We start from the raw sequence: 20,944 nt of genomic DNA on the forward strand, positions 1-20,944 counted from the left end.
ACAGCGCGATGCCAGAAATTGTGTCTGTGCATGTCCACAGCCCTGGAAATTGCTTTTGCGCATGCCCAGATGCTGAAAATCGCGCCTGCGCAGAAGCGATTTCCAGAGCTGCGGAAGAGAGTCCCTGTGCTGTGCTGGTTTAGCGCAGCGTGCGGGGACTCACCGAGCAGACAGCTCGGTTCGGGGGCAGCTTGTGGGCCGGTTAAACAGCCTTCGTGGGCCGCTTCTGGCCCATGGGCCTTAGGTTGCCTACCCCTGGTCTAATCTTTTGGGAAGTAGCTTGATTTATTTCAAAGGCAATCCAGCACAAGGAGAGGTGGGTGGTGTGAGAGTTCACTCATCACTCTATTTCCAACCCATGGCTTATCTAGCAGTAGGCAGTACAGTTATCACCTTCCCAATTATCTAACAGCTGAAAGATAAGATTCCCCACACAAACTCAACTTTTAGGTAATGTGAATGGGTATGATGAAGATGCTACCCGCCCCCCGCTTCCTCTGCAGCAGCCTAATAACATCATAAAATATGCATACATTCAGGCGTGTTGAGAATAATGCAAATGAAAAACAGAGACTTCCTGCAAGGTCAAATCTGCCATCTTGTTACACTAGCAATTCAAATATAGTTTTGTATGTTTCATTTTGTGATATTTGGCTTAGGCATATACTGTAACCCTTTCTTCAATGCACTTCAGATTTTATTTTATAGGAGCCATAATTCAGTTGTTGTTAACACATATATTTTGTGCTACAGTGCAATAGAAGAAGAAATCCCCAGGGAGAGGGAATTTTCATCACTGCATTATTATTTTTGTTCTTATTAGGCTCATTACTTCCATTTATTTGTTCTTGTCAAGAGTTGTAGTAAACTATCAGGCTTTTTATTAGACTAACTGCATAAGTGCTAATTGTTTTAAGGTGCAAAAAGAAGAAGCTTTGGTTTAGAATTCAGAAGCATTGTTTTCTTGTTAATTTGCTCAATAAAGTGGTTGTTTAAATGTATAGATTCATTTTACAATGAGAATGCTAAAGTCATTAATTAATAGGTGTTCAGATGGAAAGAAAAACAGACAAGGTATACACAAGGAGTTACTCTAAAGTGAACAAAAAGGCTTTGGAGTAGGCATCCCCAAACTCGGCCCTCCAGATGTTTTGGGAATACAATTCCCATCATCCCTGACCACTGGTCCTGTTAGCTAGGGATGGTGGGAGTTGTAGTCCCAAAACATCTGGAGGGCCAAGTTTGGGGATGCCTGCTTTGGAGGGTCAATTCAAACCTACAAACAGCAGCATGGAAACATGCCCACCATCCCTTGCATGGCACTGATGTACCACAGCTTGGGCCATCTACCTGAGCCAAGGTTCACTGTTGGCTCCAGCATCAGGACAATTGTGTCCAAACTTATGCAGTCCTCTGTATTATTATACAGTAGTACCTCGGGTTACAAACGCCTCAGGTTACAGATGCTTCAGGTTACAGACTTCGCAAACCCAGAAATAGTACCTCGGGTTAAGAACTTTGCTTCAGGATGAGAACAGAAATCGTGTGGTGGCGGCACGACGGCAGCAAGAGGCCCCATTAGCTAAAGTGGAACCTTAGGTTAATAACAGTTTCACGTTAAGAATGGACCTCCAAAACAAATTAAGTTTTTAACCTGAGGTACCACTGTACTAATTTTTTGAAATTGTTATTCCACAACTTGTTGTGACACTTCACAAAATTCTGGTATATGCTTCTGGTGCGTGTGTGACCCCCAAGTTCCACACACTGCTCATTGTTTATCTTCAGAATTATGCACACGGTTAAAACAAAAAAAAGTAAACTACTTTTGGATGAATCATATACTCCGGGTAGCCGCGAGATGGCGGACAGATGGGGATCTGACAGCTCCAGCTGAGCGCTGTCAGATTCGGCTCCACAGAGGGTCAAGGGAAGTGTGAGAGCAACATGCACCCCCAAGAAAGCCCCAGGAAGAAACCTGGGGTTTCGAGAAGTCCTGAGACTGACAACAGCAGTTTGGCAAGCTCCAGCGTCTGCCTCCGTGCTGGAAAGCACAGAGTGGGGGGCGGGGAGCTGAAAAAACCGGTCAGTTAGGTGACATCGCAACCCTGCAAAGTGAAGCTTCTGTACCAGTCTTCTACAGTGGTTACTTCTCCAAAAAAATCCAAGCCAACAGCAAGGGTGAGGATTATTTAATTTTAATAATTCGGCAAAAATGGGTGTTTAAAAAGAAGTCCGCTCCTGTCTATGGGCATTTTATTATGCATGCGAGGCAGTTCAAATCCTTGCGACGGGGTGAGCTCCCGTTGCTTAGTCCCAGCTCCTGCCAACCTAGCAGTTCGAAAGCATGCCAAAAAGTGCAAGTAGAAAAATAGGTACCACTTCGGCAGGAAGGTAAACGCCGTTTCCGTGCGCTGCGCTGGTTCGCCAGAAACAGCTTAGTCACGCTGGTCACATGACCCAGAAAACCTGTCTGTGGACAAACGTTGGCCCCTCGGCCAATAAAGTGAGATGAGTGCCACAACCCCAGACTTAACTGTCAGGGATCCTTTATCTGTACTTTTAATGAGTAACAAGGATTAATGATTTCACACAGATTTTCTTTTAAAAAACTAAAAAATACCCAATCTGGATCTTTAAAGTTTTATTTTAACAATGAACTTGACATAAACGTGAACTGAACCTGAGATGTGACTTGAACTTGGATCAGAATTTAAACCTAAAACGGATTATAAAATGCCACCACTCTCTAGTGCTCCTAGTTATTGAAGAACATAATAACATAGGAAGAGCCTGCTGGAAGAGCCAAAGGCCCATCTTGTCCAACACACTGTTCTCACAGTGGCCAACCAGATGCCCACGGGAAACCCATTGGTAGGACCTGGGTGAAACAGCACACTCCTTTCCTAGGATTCCCACCTGTGTTTCATTACGTTTCCCACTGGGACCCCATCCACACTATACATTTAAAGCAGTATCATACCACTTCAAAGAGCTGCCTTCCTCCAAAGTATCCTCGGAAGTGTCATTCATTTAGGGTGCTTAGAATTATTAGACCCCTGTTGCTACAATTCCCAGAGTTCCCTGGGAAGAGGGACTGATGGGTGAACTACAGTGGTACCTCAGGTTACAGATGCTTCAGGTTACAGACTCCACTAACCCAGAAATATTACCTCAGGTTAAGAACTCTGCTTCAGGATGAGAACAGAAATCGTGCAGCAGCAGCGCGGCAGCAGCAGCAGGAGGCCCCATTAGCTAAAGTGGTACCTCAGGTTAAGAACAGTTTCAGGTTAAGAATGGACCCCCAGAATGAATTAAGTTCTTAACCAGAGGTACCAATGTATTCTAAGAACTGTAACTCTGTGAGAGGAATAGGGATCTCAGCAAAAACATTACACTTCCCAGTATTCTTTGGAAGAAGGCATGGCTGCTTAAAGCGATATGATATTACCTTAAATTTATAGTGCAGTTGGAGACCTATGTTTTTGATCCCAAATATAATTTCTCAGAAGATCAGAAGAGATTATGGTGTTTTGCCATTTCCTTTCCTTCTTCTTATGCCTACTCCTTCACTTCATACAGTAAGGTGCTATCTTACAATATCTTACCTTTCCAGGAGCACACATGGTTCCATCCAGTGGAGGTCCTTTCTTTGTTTTGCAGAAATAAGGGTTATCGGGATGACTACACCATAGTTGTTTGCATGGATCAAAGGTACGGAACTAGAATGAAAGGATGCATGGCCATAAGTTAACCTCTTGATTTTTACATACTAAGAATGCTCAGTTAGCAAAGGTTGTGTTGGCAAGTGAAATATATTACAGTAGACTGGCGTTATGAAGGCAGAAATAAAGGTTGCTAGATTCTGGTCAGCCAGAAGGGGACACAGAATAGTGTACACTGCTATGTAGGCTTTCAGAAGCTTTCAGAAGCCACAGTGGATCCAGAAGCGCTCCAGTGCTACATACCAGAATGTACAGAGACGTTTGAGGGCTATTTATGTCCCACCATTCCGCCTGCCACCCCAGAAGTCATAAATCTGCCAGTCATCATTAAATCAGCGTTGTCAGCATTCCATTTTAGTCAGCTCCCTGGTGCCCAACATCCTCCTCCAACAACACTGGATGGATACTGAATTAAATGAGTATTTATTCATTTATTCATAAAATGTCTAAACTACCCTTCATCCACCCAATTCCAGGCGGGTGTACAATAATAATAGCAAGCCTACTTACTATAATAATAAAGCAACACAACATCTTTTAAAGAACAATTGAGAGAGGAAACAAAAAATAATGGGCATTAAGCAGAGGGCATAAAAACAAACTGGATGAAAAATGACCCCAATATTGGATTTTGCTCAGTACTATACTGGAACTATGCAGTGCAGAGGATCCTACTATTAAGTACAGGCTTCGACTGTAGATCAGTGTAGGTGAATTTTGCAGTTCAACCACAGTAGACTGCCCACAAAGAAGAGCAGTAAAAGTATGAAGATTATCAGTGTTCAGGCACAAGAAAGAAGAGATCTTCCGTTCAGAGCCAGGGGAACATAGCGTTCACAATACACATCACCACAGATGTGGTTTTCATTCCAGAAATCCTTACACATAAAAAGAAAGAAAAAATAGACCACACCAGCTGGAAGTTGTTTTGTGTTTTGCTTTAGTCCTCACTGTTGGAGACACACACACATCAGGGTCAGGGATTGGGGGTGGGCAGTAAATTTTTACCAGGTGTCCTAAAGACTACACCACCGAGGAGTTGATCTGGTTTTAACTAGGTCCAAACGTTTTGTCCGTTATGTGTACATGATAAGAGGAATGCATTGGTCAATGGTCATACAACCAACACAGGAAAGCAATCTGTTTTGTGCCATGCAAATTTGCAAATGTAAATAAACACAGTTCCTCAAAATGACCTTATGTGTGCAATAAGGCAGAAACAAGGGGCAAGAAAATGATGACAGCAAGAAGGGTATATTCTTGTTTGAAGCTCTGCCTCTTCATCATCATGGTTTCACATTCTACACCCCAAGGCTACGCAACTCAGACTGTTTCTGTATTGTCAGTTGAGTATCCCCAAACCTCTATCTAGGGGATGAAAACGACTTAGGGAGAGGCTCATTTCTTTTACAGCAAATGTTTCTTTTTAACATTTAAAAAGTGTGACCTGCTTTAAGCCTGCAGGGACAGAACTGGTTGGAGAGCTAAATAAATGTCTAAATAGTCAGTGCATCTAAACAATGAGCAGGCTCCCTCCTCATGTGGGTACAGTGCCTACACATGGAGGGAACCCTATAAGGCTGTCCTCCACCCCCTTGGTGAGCATGTAGTTTGCACAATAAAGGAAGTCAAGCAATGGGAAGTGAATGCATGCAACGTCCATATCCTCCACCCAGCCCCACCCCAACCCCACTCAGTCAACTAAATAGCTACGCTAAATACTTTACTGTATATACTAGTTGACCCCTCCAGATCTGGCAGCACATTGTATGTTACATAAAGCTAAGTCACAGTGCTCTTTGGAAAGTGATCAAGAGACACCTGGATACACTGATGACAGAGTAAATGGCAACATTGATGATTGAGCACCACCAAGTGGAGGGGCTTCTTTCTTGTGAGCCATCCACACGCATGGGTGCACCGGCTATAATATTTTTGATGCAGCCTGGATTTCAAGATGAACTAGGACTGCTGTTTGGGCTGGGAAACTGTCCACAGAAATATTATTCGGCTGCAAAAAAAAAAAAAAGGTCTAAAGGAAGCAGAGCGTATGTCATGTACCATGTGCATCCCCTCCTGATGCTAGTATCAGGAAAGAAGGTAAAAACGAGACTCACACAGGAGCAACTGGCCCTTTTCTTATCATTTCAACAGGACATCCACAATGGGGGGTGGGGACAAAAGATGGAGGTATATTTTGGGTTGGAATCCCAAGCCGAAACAGACGCTATAGTGCTAAGTTAAGCTATCCTGGCAAACCTTTTTTTGAACTTGGAAATGCTGAATGGGTCATGGCAGGGACTGACATCTGCACCCCATAAGAAGCCTAGAGGCTCCCCCTATGTCTGAGCTCATGACAGGGAATCCCTGTGCATGCATGTAAGGCTGTATTTTCATAAATGAGAACAGAAGCCACTGTACAAAGTAGGGTTTGGAACTCCATTTGGGGGCACTGAAGTGGTGAAATGTGATACTCCCTCTTTAACATATTCATTCGGTTTTCAAAACTTCCTAATAAAATTAGGGCATCATAATTTCTGGATTTTCAATTTCCAAAAGCAGGGTGTTTACACGACTTTCTGCAACCCCTCAGAGCTTACTATTGCGCTTTCTTTTCTGTCAGTCAGACGCATGACCCTTCTTCCGAGGCTCTAGTTTAACGGCTCTTTAAAGCCATTTCAGTGACAGCTGCAAAAAGGCCCTGGACAAGGTACAGCAAAAGTCGGTTAAGTACTCACAGCTGTGCACATCATGTAGCCCAGACCAAAATCAAAGCGGCACTGCTCGTTCATGGAGTAGTGGATTCCTGGCAGCTGAGGCAGGGAAGGCCAGTCGTGATCAAATGGATCATCACGCAAACAATCGTAGGAGCTGAAACAGGCAAAAATTACAGGCACAGATGGGAATGTGAAATTTTTACAGTGTTTGAGGTTTCGGTTCAAATTTATTCCAAGCAAAATAAAGGGCAGGTTTTCTCAGAAATGAGTTCACAAAGCACAGTTAATACCTTAGGTTACACTGAACATGGCATTCACTATGCTAGATTTGCCTCTGAAGCTGGTCAATGTTCTGCCCATTGTTATGCCCCTAAATTGAAGGGTAGGTTTATATTCTAATTTATAGCCCTGAGAAACCATCTGAAAAGAATTTTTTCTTTGTTAAGTTCCTATAAGTGGGGATGAGACCATTTCTTTCTGTATAATTTTTTTTATTCTTCATGTTTGTATTGTTTGTTATTGAAAAAATACCCCTGGAAATGAGAACAAACCTGAACTGTAATATTACACAGCAAGAAATTGAAAGTGCCATTCAAAATCTTCAACTTGGCAAGTCCCCAGGCCCGGACGGCTTAACCTCCAAATATTATAAAGTTTTAAAGGACTATTTGATACAACCTTTGATGGAGGTTTGCAACCAGATAATGGAGGGAGGGAGGGCACCGGAAACGTGGAAAGAAGCTTTCATCACATTGGTACCTAAATCAGAGACTGAAAAGACCCAACTTAAGAACTACCGCCCCATCTCACTCCTAAATGTGGATTATAAAATTTTTGCAGATATTTTGGCAAATAGACTTAAAAAAGTACTAAATGAAGTGATTCACAAAGACCAGGCTGGCTTTCTCCCTGGTAGGCATTTGTTTGACAACACAAGAAACATTATTGACATTTTGGAACTTCTACAAACAAATCTGAATACCAGAGCGGTTTTGATTTTTGTTGATGCAGAGAAGGCCTTTGATAATATTTCTTGGATGTTTATGAAGAAAAATTTGGAAGGGATGGGAGTGGGGCGGGGGTTCGAAAATGGTATAGAAGCAATCTACACAGAACAAAAAGCTAAATTGATAGTAAACAATGTGGTGACAGAGGGGTTTAAAATTGAAAAAGGGACACGCCAGGGGTGCCCTCTATCCCCCCTATTGTTTATTTCAGTCCTGGAGGTGTTGCTAAATATGATTAGAAAGGACCGGTTGGTCCAGGGAATTGAGGTCGGAGTGAAACAATATAAATTGAAAGCATTTGCAGATGACTTGGTATTAACACTTCAGGAACCAGTCTCCAGCACTAAAAGAGTGTTAGAATTAATTTCTGATTTTGGTCGGGTGGCGGGGTTTAAGTTAAATAAGCAAAAAACTAAGGTTTTAGCAAAAAATTTGACAGCTACAGAAACAGATGAGTTCTCCAAAGAAACGGAGCTGAATGTGGTTAAAAAAGTAAAATACCTAGGGGTGTACTTGACCTCCAAAAATTTGAATTTGTTTAAAGATAATTATGAGAAATGCTGGTCAGAAATCAAAAGAGACTTGGATATATGGTCAAGACTGAAACTTTCCTTGTTAGGCCGAATAGCTGCTGTAAAGATGAATGTATTGCCGAAAATGTTATTTTTGTTTCAGGCCCTACAGATCGTGGACAAGGTGGAATGTTTTGGAAAGTGGCAGAAGGATATTTCTAAGTTTGTTTGGCAGGGCAAAAAGCCCCGAATAAAGTTTAAAATATTAACTGATGCGAAAGAAAGAGGGGGATTTGCCCTGCCAGACTTGAGGCTATATTATGAATCTGCAGCCTTCTGCTGGTTGAAAGATTGGATTTTATTGGAGAACACTGATGTCCTGGATCTGGAAGGGTTTGACAATGCGTTTGGGTGGCATGCATATTTGTGGTATGACAAGGCCAAAGTGCACAAATTGTTTAAAAACCATATTGTCAGAAGAGCAATTTGGAGGGTCTGGATAAAATACAAAGACTTATTGGAGAGTAAAACTCCGAGGTGGCTCTCACCGGTGGAGGCCAAGGCACGTAAGAGACCCAACATGGAGGCCCACTGGCCTAAATATTGGGAAATAATTGAAAAAACTGGAGACAATTGGAGGTTGCTAAGTTTGGAGAAATTGAAAACTAAGGTACGAGATTGGTTGCACTATGCGCAAATTCAAGAGGTATTTAAAATAGATAAAAAAGTTGGATTCCAGGTGGAAAAATCGAAACTAGAGACTGAATTGTTAGAGCCAAAAAGTAAACTACTTTCGAGAATGTATAACTTGCTGCTTAAGTGGAATACACAGGATGAGACAGTCAAATCCGCTATGATAAAATGGGCTCAGGATGTGGGGCATAACATTATGTTTGCAGACTGGGAAAGGTTATGGAACACCGGTTTGAAATTCACGGCATGTACTGCCTTGAAGGAAAATATTATGAAAATGGTATACCGGTGGTACATGACCCCAGTCAAGTTAGCCAAGATATATCATCTGTCTGACAACAAATGTTGGAAATGTGGAGAGGCGGAAGGGACATTCTTTCATCTCTGGTGGACCTGCCCGAAAGTGAAGGCCTTCTGGGAAATGATCCATAATGAACTAAAAAAGGTATTGAGATTTACCTTACCTAAAAAACCAGAGGCCTTCCTTCTGGGCATGGTGGACCAGAGAGTGCTTAAGAAGGACAGAACCTTTTTTATGTATGCTACCACAGCAGCAAGGATCCTGATTGCAAAATACTGGAAGACACAAGATTTACCCACGCTGGAGGAATGGCAATCGCAGTTGATGGACTATATGGAACTGGCTGAAATGACTGGCAGAATCCGAGACGCGGGAGAAGAAACAACTGAGGAGGATTGGGAAAAGTTTAAGGACTATTTGAAAAAGCACTATAAGTTGTATGAATGTTAAAAAAAATGCACCTTTCAGGAAATTCTAGCTTCAGCAAATGTAAGTTATTGGAATGAAAATTAAGACACAAGAATTCAGAGGTAAAATAATGAAATAACTTTATTGTGTTTAATATAAAACATATAAGAATTGAGCGACAGTAAAATTGAAAATAGGGAACATGATAAAATGGAAGTTACAATAAGTTTTGAAATAAGTTAACAAATTGCTGATGCTTTATAAGACAGAGAACGCAGGGTTCGGAGGATGTGGGGAAGTCCTATAGGTTAGATGGAAAAAGAATATGGAAATTTGTTATTTATATCTCTCTTTCTTATAACCACTCTTTATTCTTTATTCTGTATTTCTGTACTTTTAAAAAAGCAATAAAAAAATGTTTAAAAAAATATTGTTTGTTATTGGAGTCATCTGTTTAATAAATAAACAAAGCAGTTAAGTGATGCTGTTCCCCCTTTCTTTTAAACTCTATTACAATTATTGCTAATTCATTATGTTGTTTAACATTTTATATTTGGCTTTGTATTTGTTGTCTTATGCTGGTTAGGAATTTTTTTAAAAAATCTTTTCTGCTAAGCCTGTAATAAATAATGTGTTTGAAAACAAAGTAGGGATAAGGACAAAGGCTTTAATTACATTTCCATTTGTGAAATTTGTGCCAGCACTGTGTCTTTTAAGGAAAAGTTTAGGAGGAAAGGGCAGTGCGATCATCCAAGAATATTGACTGCCAAGCTTCACAAATAAATGATTCTGTGCCTGAGCCAGGAGTACATACATATAAGAAGCCAGGGCTCTTTTTGGCCTTTTGCTTTCTTAAGCAAACTCAGGTCTGTTTCACTGTTACATTTTTACTTTCTACCTGAAACTTTCCCTATAGGTTTCCTTTCTAGGCTGAGGGGGGGCAATAGGATTTGCCAGAAACCTTGCTAAGCCAGCAGAATGCCATATACGCAGCTGCCATGACAGGTATGCCAACAGGGTGGCTGAAATGGAGTCAATCTGTGGGTGAGATGGGGTGGTGTTGGAGAACAGCACACATATGCACCATATCCCATAACCCTTCATCCCACCCTCATGCCTACTGGTACTTTACACTAGCTGTAGACCTAACAAAAAGGATTTCCTTCCCATTGACTTAAACAGGAGGAAACCGTTTTTAAAAACAGTTGACCCTATGTTGATGATTGTTCCACCCACGTCACCATGACAGAACAAAGGATATGGGGTAGCTCAGCATATGTTCACAGCACAGGAGCACAGGAGGGAATAGGGCATGTAGCAGGAAGCTATGGAACTGGTGAAGGGAAACAGGGTAAGAGGACACTTTTGTACACAACAGCCTGGCCTCACAGCACACATGGGAACTTGAGCACACCGCTAAGACTCCTCTGCCTAGAACCTCACCTTGGTACTCCAGACACACCGAATAGCTGAAGGTGTTCCTAGAATGGTATTGGTGTCATAAAGGACACTGCTCCTCTTACCCTGCTGTCTGTCAATCACTGTCCAAGGTCCTGCTGGGGCAATTAGTTGTCAAAGCCAAACACGAGTGTCTTCCCTTTCCCAGATGCTGTTCAGTAAAGATTTGGGTATTGCCACAAGTGTTGTTTCTTGAGGATCCCTTTCCCACTCCCTAGTATGATCTGGCTTCAGCTGCCTGTAGGATGGATTTCTGAAGTGGAATGGGGGCAATTCACCCTACTATAAGGTATTTTTGTATGCTATTTTCTCAAATATATGTGTCTTTATGCACACTTTACCCTTGTATATGCATTTTTGTACACATTACTTGGTTGGAGAATTGCATTGCAAATTCAGAAATATGCAAATTTTGAAGGATGGCTGGGTTTTTAGTTGTTGTACTGTTTTGGAATATTAATCATGTTCCTATTAATATATATATATATATATATATTAATATATTATATATATTAAGGAACAAAAGAAGAAAAGGCACACTAGCCTGGGAACTTCCTCTCTGCCCAGAACATTGGAGGCTAGACACCACACCCCCTCTATATATATATGTTTATATATACGAAAGCATATATATATATATGCTTTCGTAGATTTTCACGGGTACAGGAATGCAGGTTTTGGTGTCCTCGGGTGTCTTCCCGTGTAAAAGTTGGGGTGTCTAGGCGACGTTTCGACGAGGTCTCACTCGTCATCTTCAGGCTGGTGCTTTCGGCTTCTTGTTACTGGAACAGAGCGGGATCTCAATGTTTGAGTTCCTATAAATACTGTAGAGGGGGTGTGGTGTCTAGCCTCCAATGTTCTGGGCAGAGAGGAAGTTCCCAGGCTAGTGTGCCTTTTCTTCTTTTGTTCCTTAATTACTTGAGAGATACCTTGAGTGATTTCTTGAGTGATATCCTGAGTACCACTTAGGTGGGTCATTAGGTGTGGATTAGTTGCTAAAGTCTTTGTGTCTTGACCTCTTGAACTTTGTGAAGAGTTTTCCTGAGAAGATGGCTGTATTGCACTTAGTTGTGCTTTGGCTTGGCTTCGTGTATAGGGGCGAGCTGTGGTTTTGTGGCTTGTGTCAGCCAGATCTGTGTAGGGATTGCAGGGGGGTGCAGCATCCGGAGGTGCCACCATGGATTGGCTACTGGATGGTGTCAGTAATTCATCTGTGGAGAGGGTCTGGGTTTGGGTCTGGTGTGGTTGATTGGTGTTGGCGTTCTGTGTGCCTCTGGATCTGGTGTCAGTTTTTGTGGAGAGGGCCAAACGCCTGGCTGACAAAGACCACTTGACAACTGAGTTACAGAATCTCTCAAATGTGTTAATTGCCAATGGATACCAGCAAAACAGGATTACGAAGCTAATCCAAAAGGAAACACCCCCCAAAAACCAAGACACAGAAGAAAACAATGGCATGGCCCTCCTTCCTTATATCAAGGGCACTACAGATAAAATTAGCAAAATCCTCCATAAACACAATATCAAAACAGCCTTTTGCACCAACCAAAAAATAGCCAATATCCTCAGAAACCCCAAGGATAAAATCCAGTTGGAAAACCAAGGGATCTATGAAATACCCTGCAAAGTCTGCCCAGCCACGTACATTGGACAAACAAACAGACGAATAAATGCACGTATCGCAGAACACAAGAATGCCGTCAAAAAAGAAGAAAAAACTTCCTCTCTTTTCCAACACATGAAAGAAACAGGACACGAAATTAATTTTGCAGATTCCAAATTGCTCTTTAACACGGAACATCACCACAAGAGAATAATCATGGAAGCCATCGAGATAGAGAAACACCCTCACAACATGAACAAGCGTGACGACACATCCCGCTTGCCAGACATCTGGAAATTAGCCCTCCCCACAAAAACTGACACCAGATCCAGAGGCACACAGAACGCCAACACCAATCAACCACACCAGACCCAAACCCAGACCCTCTCCACAGATGAATTACTGACACCATCCAGTAGCCAATCCATGGTGGCACCTCCGGATGCTGCACCCCCCTGCAATCCCTACACAGATCTGGCTGACACAAGCCACAAAACCACAGCTCGCCCCTATACACGAAGCCAAGCCAAAGCACAACTAAGTGCAATACAGCCATCTTCTCAGGAAAACTCTTCACAAAGTTCAAGAGGTCAAGACACAAAGACTTTAGCAACTAATCCACACCTAATGACCCACCTAAGTGGTACTCAGGATATCACTCAAGAAATCACTCAAGGTATCTCTCAAGTAATTAAGGAACAAAAGAAGAAAAGGCACACTAGCCTGGGAACTTCCTCTCTGCCCAGAACATTGGAGGCTAGACACCACACCCCCTCTACAGTATTTATAGGAACTCAAACATTGAGATCCCGCTCTGTTCCAGTAACAAGAAGCCGAAAGCACCAGCCTGAAGATGACGAGTGAGACCTCGTCGAAACGTCGCCTAGACACCCCAACTTTTACACGGGAAGACACCCGAGGACACCAAAACCTGCATATATATATATATATATATATATATATATATATATATAATGCCCTCCACAGTGTCACAAACAAAACTAGGAAATCAATTAGTGCTAATGGCACATCCACTGCAAAGTTTTGTTTTGCTCTTCAGTTCTGCTGGCTTCTAGAAGGAATGAAAATAAGGGAAGAAATATTATGGGACGTAGCTTATAGAGATTAAAAAGGAAGACTGAAGGAGAAAAATGTATCAAGGTGACTTACAAAGCACAAAGTCAATAAAAATCCCTCAAAAGAAGTAAGCAGATAACAATTCTAACCTTGACAAGCAGAATAAGCACATTTTTAAAAAATCAAGCAATATAAGATAGTAGAAAAATTATAGTGTATTTTCTAAAAGCAAGTTTCCATAAAGGACATTGTATATTTTTCAAATGACCAGTAAGAGACACACCCTGACATGCATCAATCTTCTTCTATATAGGAGAAGGCCCCATTGAGTCTTTGAGGGTGGAACTACATATTGCATTAGCAAATGTGTTTCCAAACTTCTCCTGGGAATGTCCAAAGTCATCCCTCCTTCCTCACCTCTGCCCCACACTTCTAGTTGATTTATTTCAAATACTAGTGAATAGAGAAAACAATAGATTAAAATAGTCTGGGAGGTCAGATGCAGGGAAGGAGTGCAGAGGAAGGATCTGCCTCCACCTCACTGATTTCTCCTGTACATGCTCACCTCTATAACTGCCTTAATGTTAGAGGGCAAACATTTTCCTTGCAGTTTATAGTTTCACCATAAGCAAGAGCATGGCTCTTTATGCACATCTTCATAAGAATGGAGGGAAGAGGGAGAGACACTCTCTAAGACTTGCAATCCCAGGTCATGAAGGACTTCATAGCTCAAACTGCATCCTGACAAGGAACAGAATTGTTGGTGGCCAGGCCTCAGGTGAGTTTCTCCCTTCTTGACAGAGCAAGTATGTGGTTTGCAGGTACTCTTAGGTCAAGCATTGCTCCTGAAATCTCTAGGTGTAACTGTAGCCAGAAGTGAATCTTCATAGCTGTCTGCACCACCTCCTTGAGATAGTAACCTCCAATTTCAGTTGCCGTAATATAGGCCTGCTCTCGAAGGTAGTCCAGAATTTTCTGCAGCCCACTTGTTAAGTGGGGCTTAACTTGTTGGGGTTGGGCTATAGGGAGCATGTGTTGGTGATTCTTCATTTTGTTGTTAAGCCTGATTCAATGTATTGGTTATGACCTTTAAACTTCTAAATGTCCTAGGCTCAGCAAACCTATGGGAGCATCTCCTTCCATATGAACATGTCAAGCTGTTTAGATCTGACAATGAAGCTTTGCTCCAAAATTCATTCTATATTAAATAATATCTACAACATTCTATACCACCAGTTGATGCTTCAGAACTATCTTCAAGAGCAGTGTATTACAATAGTCAATCATCAAAGTTACAAATGCATGGTGGGTAATTATCTTTCACAATATCCTCTCCATACCTTTGTTTCATCTTCAAAAGTCAGCACCATACATTTGTACTACTGGTGATGATCAAAGGATCATTTTGTTTCTGTTCTTTTTTATTAAAAAGAAGAAGAAGCTGGGGCATGTTCGCTTTATGTAACGAAATATAGCTTTAAAAAAAGATATTGGCATTGTACAAAACTCACATTGATTCCTGTTTATTTTAATCTGTTCTTGCCAGAAGCCACTCCTTAAAATATTGCTGAAAGAGAACTGAGAAAAAGCTGGTGCTGATCTCTGAGAAAATACGTTTTTGTTTGTTTGTTTTTGCATTGTTGCCCCATGTACAAAAATTTACAGCACATGCCTATCCAGGTCTACTCAGATGTGCATTCCATTGAGTCCAATGCAGCTTACTCTCAAGTCAAGTGGGGTTAAGTGGGCAGCATTTATTTATTTTATAGCTCTTATACCCCTTCCCCAATGAAAAATAGTTCCCATATTCCTAGCAGGATTGTTTTCTTTTTAAAAAACCCAAGACTTGATTGAATGGTGGTCTATAAACACTGCACTTAGAATTTCACTCACAACCTCACAGGTTCCCACTTCATCAGTGTACTCACTGGAGGTATCGGGTCAACTCCTGCTGACTGCATCGAGACCAGTGGAAGCGGTGGAAGGCAGCCTGCACAAGAGGGGCCATTATGCTTCCCATCCGGACTTCATCCCCGCACCTGTTTCCTTGGCCATCATGTTCCATGCCTAAACTAGAGGAAAAGGTAGCACAACAAAGCCTGTTAAAGAAGTCTTACTCCTTATCGTTTTAATAGAATGGTGGAGTTGGATGGAAAGAGCCTTGGAACCAGGATCTGCAATAAAGGATACGACTACCAGCATCCCTGGCAAGCCTGTAAATGGAGACAAAGCTCAGGAGCAGCAGGAAGCAAGGAGCAGCTGCCATGAATCTGGCCTCCAGGCACTTCTGTGTACTGAGATGGTGAGCAAGGTAGCAGCATCACCTGGCCAGCTTCCTGGCTGCCTTCCTCTCGCCATGCTCCAGATTTTCCATGTCTATCTTAAAATATGGCACACATAACAAGACACAATATTCCAGATGCAACCTCACTAGTACAGAATACAGTGGAAGTATTTAAATTTAATTTTATTACATTTACATCCTGTCCTTCTTCCATCATGGCAAGGGTCCCACATTGTCACACACTCAGAGAATGACCAGACCCAGACCTGCTCATCATATTCCTGCAGACTATACTGTAGCATGCAAACACCTGGGGCCCACACCCTTCTGATAATGCAGCCTATGATTAAATTAGCTTTTGAGTAGCCCCACTGTTATGCTGGCTCATGTCCAACTTCTGAAGTCTGTCCTTAATTACTTTCCCCATCATGTTTCATTTAATTTTTTCTTATATTCTACTCTTTCTTTGAGAAGCTAAGAGCAGCTTACATGGACTGTCAATGACCTCCCACCCAGGCACTAATCAGGTCCACACCCACACAGCTTGAGGAGTGCTACAGCGCTCTTGACCGGCCACTAGGCCCATTTGTCAACGAACAGAATTTGGATGAAGTTGGAGACTTCTTAAAGAGGATTTATCATTCCACCACAACACTGCAGACATACACTGTGAAGCAATATCTCATTCCCCTGTCAGAGAAATGACCTTTCATTTCCCTCCATGTTCTTTTTAGAAGAAGATTCGGGAATAAATGAAAAGAAATGCATCAAAGATATAGAGAGCCAAATCATGTGCAGATTCTTAAGAGGCCAGGAAAGTCCTCAGTAATAACTAAGAGAAGAAACAGAAAAGTGTCCACAGGCTATCCTAGTCTAATAGAAAGTGTTGAGGGAAAATGCATCTCTGAGAGTCCTTATTCTGTTGAGATACTGAAGGTATTTCATTCAGGATTAAAAATGAGGATTTACTACCACCTTCCCGCCTAATGGCATCAGGTTTCATCCATCGGGCACTGTTCTCACACAAGATCCCTTGGAACAAACATTAACATGTTTGTTGTGCAGGAAAAGTGCTTTGGTAAGCTGCGATCACATGCCCATTCCAAGGTAAGGAAATAAATCTAAAGAACCTGTCATCCACCAAACTGAACTGAGTCTACATATTGTAGGTCCAGCCTTCCAGTGTCTGCCATTGTGGGCAAATAAGAATAATGAGAAAGCTTAAGAGGCCACTGGCAGGATGCCATTTATGCACGGTGGGAGGTATTTGGTTTGATCCAGTTGCACTAGCCAATCCTAAAGGCAAATTTCTAGTGGATGAATGGAGCCATATACCACACATAAGTGCTACTTACACATGTCCAGTTTCATGGGCTACAACAAAGGCTGAAGAGAAGCCATCTTCATGGTTAAGTGTGCAACTTCGGACTGGATGACACATGCCAGTAACTGGAGCATAGCCTATTAGGGAGAATGTGAGATATGAAAAGATGCATGTAAAAGAACTCTTTAAGTATGCCAATCCGTAGGAAGCATTCCAGCAGGTGTCTTATTTAAATAAGTGGGAAATAGAGGAAAACATTGGGGGGCGAGGGGGCAGGGGCAGATGCTCCTAGGCAAAAGGAGCCCACAATTGACAGCAATTGACTGGAACCTCCCAGGGATTGACCAGTCGGTCTGTGGTTAACTGAATGGCCCCATTAAATCCTACTGTAGGTTTGGGAAAGAGGAAAAAGCAACGATGAGCTACAATTTTAAAATCATGTTGCTGGTGTTTTTTTTAAGGCTCCCTAGAGAAATAACTAGGCACTCTAAGCCCAGTACTTTTGGAAATTCTTGAGTGTGAAATGGGTTCTTCAGTATATTTGAAGAACTATTCATGCTTTCCAACTGAGAAATCTTGGCTGTTTCCAAAAGCACTTGCACTGTATTTTGGCTAGTCTGCTAACTTGTAAGACTTCTTTGGTTTGGTTAAGATTTAAAAGAAAATATCCCTCAAATGCCTTTGAAGCTGAAAAACAAATATGGATTAAAAAAGTCAGAAACAACCAACAGCAGAGAAATAGCAATGGGCTAAATTTCCCCTCTAAGGCCAAATATCAGATGGTGCTAAAAGATACAAGGGTGAGAGAAGCATGATCTAGGAGCCATACCTTTTGTGTAATGGGCTGCCCTTCAACATGGAACTTACCTTGCATACCGGAGGGGCCAAAATCCTGTCTAGTGAGAAATATTGCGTGGTCATGATATTCTGCATGCCCAGTATCAGGTTTCTGTTGTAAGTAGGCCCAGCGACACACATTCTCTAAACTTTGAGAAGGGTTACCGATCTCAATCAAACTTGTGGACTAGATCAAGAAAGAAAGAAAGAAAGAAAGAAAGAAAGAGAGTTATAATTTGTTTTTTAGCCAGCCTGTCTTAGCCCAGAGCCTCTGGAATATATATGTTCACTTCAGCACGGAATTACCAATCCATTATGGTAATGGTACAACCACAAACAAAGGCCTTAGTCTTAAGCCCACTTATTTATGGATAAAAGTAATTTGTTCCCTTTTACAGTGGTGGTTACTTATCTCACAAGAAGACAGAATTGGAGTTGATCTTACACAAAGGAGACATAAATCTTCCGTTTTAGATGCTTTTTGACAAAGGCATCTCATGTCTATGAAGTCAAGTGGGACTTAACATACCAGAGGATGGAAAAAAACCACGACTAAGTGCAGTGCTTTTTTTAAAGCTCTGAGTTGCCAAACATTTTAAAGAAGGGACCACATCAAATGAATATTGTATTTTGGCTGCTTTGCTAGACACACTAATATGGGACAAAGAACAGCTTCTTATGCAATGTTTTGTACCCAATGCTGGAAAATTAAAATACATAAATGCTGAATCAGCTGTGAAAGCCACAGGCATCTTTTATTTGCTGCTTGTATCACAAGTGTTAAATACGGCATTTATTTAACACTTCAAAAAATGATGAAGTGGGAATATATACAATTTTATACTTGGGGGTCTATACTTTACGTAAGGCAGGGTGTGCAGGAGACTTGCAGGCTAGATTTGTGATGCCCATCCTCTAACTGCACCTATCAAAATGAAAAAGGAGTAATTCTGCATAAATTCTGTCCCCCTGCCCCAATTTAATATAAGCATAATGGATTATCCAAATTAGTCTCCTTCATAACCTAATCTGTTTTATAATTCAACAGTTACATGTAAAATTCCTGGTAATATAGAAATTATGGTAGGTATTCCTTTGTGTGAAACAGCCTTATTTGGCCATGATAAACTAATCAAAGAAAAGAACCACCATAGAATTACTCCTTATTGATATTGGTAGGAGTGACAGTAGTCTCCCCACAAGGAGCTGTGCTCCAAATTTCAAAGGCTGATGTTTGTGTAAGTACCATAATTTGATCTGAAAACCAAACCGATTGGTCAAGCTGTCTTGTATTCAACTGATGGCTCATCCAGATTTCCTGTTGCCCTGCACTTTCCAGGCACAGATCTGGGATTTAAAGCTCTGTTTCCAAGCATAGTTTTTTGTGTGTATATGTGGGTTTGTTTGTTTTTGCCCCAGTGCTTTTCCTGAGAAAACCTGTGTTTTACTTCTGAATCGGAGCAAATGGCAATTGAGTCTAAACCTTTAACATTCAATGACAGACCCATCTATTCACAAAAATTTCACTGTACCACTAATGTGACCCAGTTTTGACAGTGCACTATGGCCAGCAGCTCTCATTCAGCTGAAGACTGAGGAATAATCATATTGTAAATAAATGCTGAGTATACCAACTCACAGGGGCATAAAACTGTGTGACTACTTGGCACATTAATTTTCAAACATACCAAGATAGTATGATAAGCTATGGAATAATTAAAGAAAGTTGATGATATATAAATGGGTGGTTGATTGTGTATGAAACTGAATCTGATATTATATATATATACTTCTTGTAAGCTGTCTTGTGAATGAAGTGGAAGGGGAAAGGTATATATTTTGTTAAGAAACAAAGGATACATTTCCACCCCAAATACTCTTGTACAGAGGGGAGAGAAAACTTGCAGCTGGGAGAATTAATATAAGGCCTGGCACTGGCATTTCCAACCTTTTGCAATGTTCTACTGGCTGTTTCTTACAACATTTAAACCTTCCCCAATCTGGAAGTGCATCACATGATGCGACTGTCTGGATCCCTTATCCCTTACACCAGAGGTGAGGGGCGTCTGGTCCTTCAGGTGCCAAACCCTCAGCAGCCCTAGCCAATGTGACCAATGGTCAGGGAATTGTAGTCCTTCAACATCTAGCAGGCACAGGTTCCCCAGTGAAATTAGAATCTGGAGCCATTTGCAATGTTGTCGGAGATGCCAAAAATAATAATATTGCAATAGTAGAAAACGGTACACATCTGAGGAAGCTCTTATACATACATGAACGCTCCTTTGTTCAGAATATGATAACCCTGACTGTGCACCAGAAACAACTAAAGTATCCCATCACCAGACACCCTGGCTGGCATCTATCTCTTATTTATTCCCCCAGTATGACAACTATGATTAGCACATGAATCCTAGTATCTGCTACCATGGGGGAGTTCAACACCCACCCACCACTCAAATATATATATATATATATATATATATATATATATATATATATATGTGTGTGTGTGTGTGCGCGCGCGCGCGTGTGTGTGTGGTCGCTGCTTCAAGATGGTTTCCAGTGCTAAGCATGGACTGCAGGACAACAAGCAACTGTTTTTGTTTGTTTGTTACTTTTGCCCTGCAAGATATTCTTCAAAATTTCTTCTGGCTTTGAAGAATGTCTCCATCACTACATGTGAAAAATCTCAGCCAGCTGTCTCTAGTTGAAAACAGCTTGGTTGATCTGTGTTGTATCACGCAGCTATACCACATGTAACGAATTGTTATTCAGGAAGCTTCCCAACGCCCTTACAAATGAGCCTGCGCAGATACAAATGAACTGCCAGTTTTGGTGGTGAGCAGAACCATACTTTTGGGGGTTGGGCAGGGAATACAGATTGAATTCTATCCTGTGGCATTCAATGGTGCTTAAGATGCTCTTACAGCATTTCGGATTACAGTATATACTATCTGGAACCTTTTAATTCTTGCGGAAAGAAGAGAAAAGGAACAGG

General features: G+C 41.5%; 1 protein-coding gene across 5 annotated transcripts in view; it reads right to left on the bottom strand.

The window, feature by feature from the left end:
- The window catches only part of ADAMTS2 (ADAM metallopeptidase with thrombospondin type 1 motif 2), a 328,102-nt gene that overhangs the window by 36,545 nt on the left and 270,613 nt on the right, over window positions 1-20,944 (bottom strand). For all 5 annotated transcript variants that reach the window (XM_083728369.1, XM_083728368.1, XM_083728366.1 and 2 more), the window contains 5 exons: window positions 17,977-18,133; window positions 17,141-17,246; window positions 15,430-15,573; window positions 6,464-6,596; window positions 3,609-3,722 (listed from right to left, as the gene is read on the bottom strand). In XM_083728369.1, the coding sequence (XP_083584495.1) occupies window positions 3,609-3,722; window positions 6,464-6,596; window positions 15,430-15,573; window positions 17,141-17,246; window positions 17,977-18,133 (654 nt within the window). The remainder of the gene's footprint in view (window positions 1-3,608; window positions 3,723-6,463; window positions 6,597-15,429; window positions 15,574-17,140; window positions 17,247-17,976; window positions 18,134-20,944) is intronic.

Source organism: Podarcis gaigeae (genome assembly GCF_964106915.1).
Source record: "Podarcis gaigeae genome assembly, chromosome: 2".
In the NCBI taxonomy this organism is placed as follows: Eukaryota; Metazoa; Chordata; class Lepidosauria; order Squamata; family Lacertidae; genus Podarcis; species Podarcis gaigeae.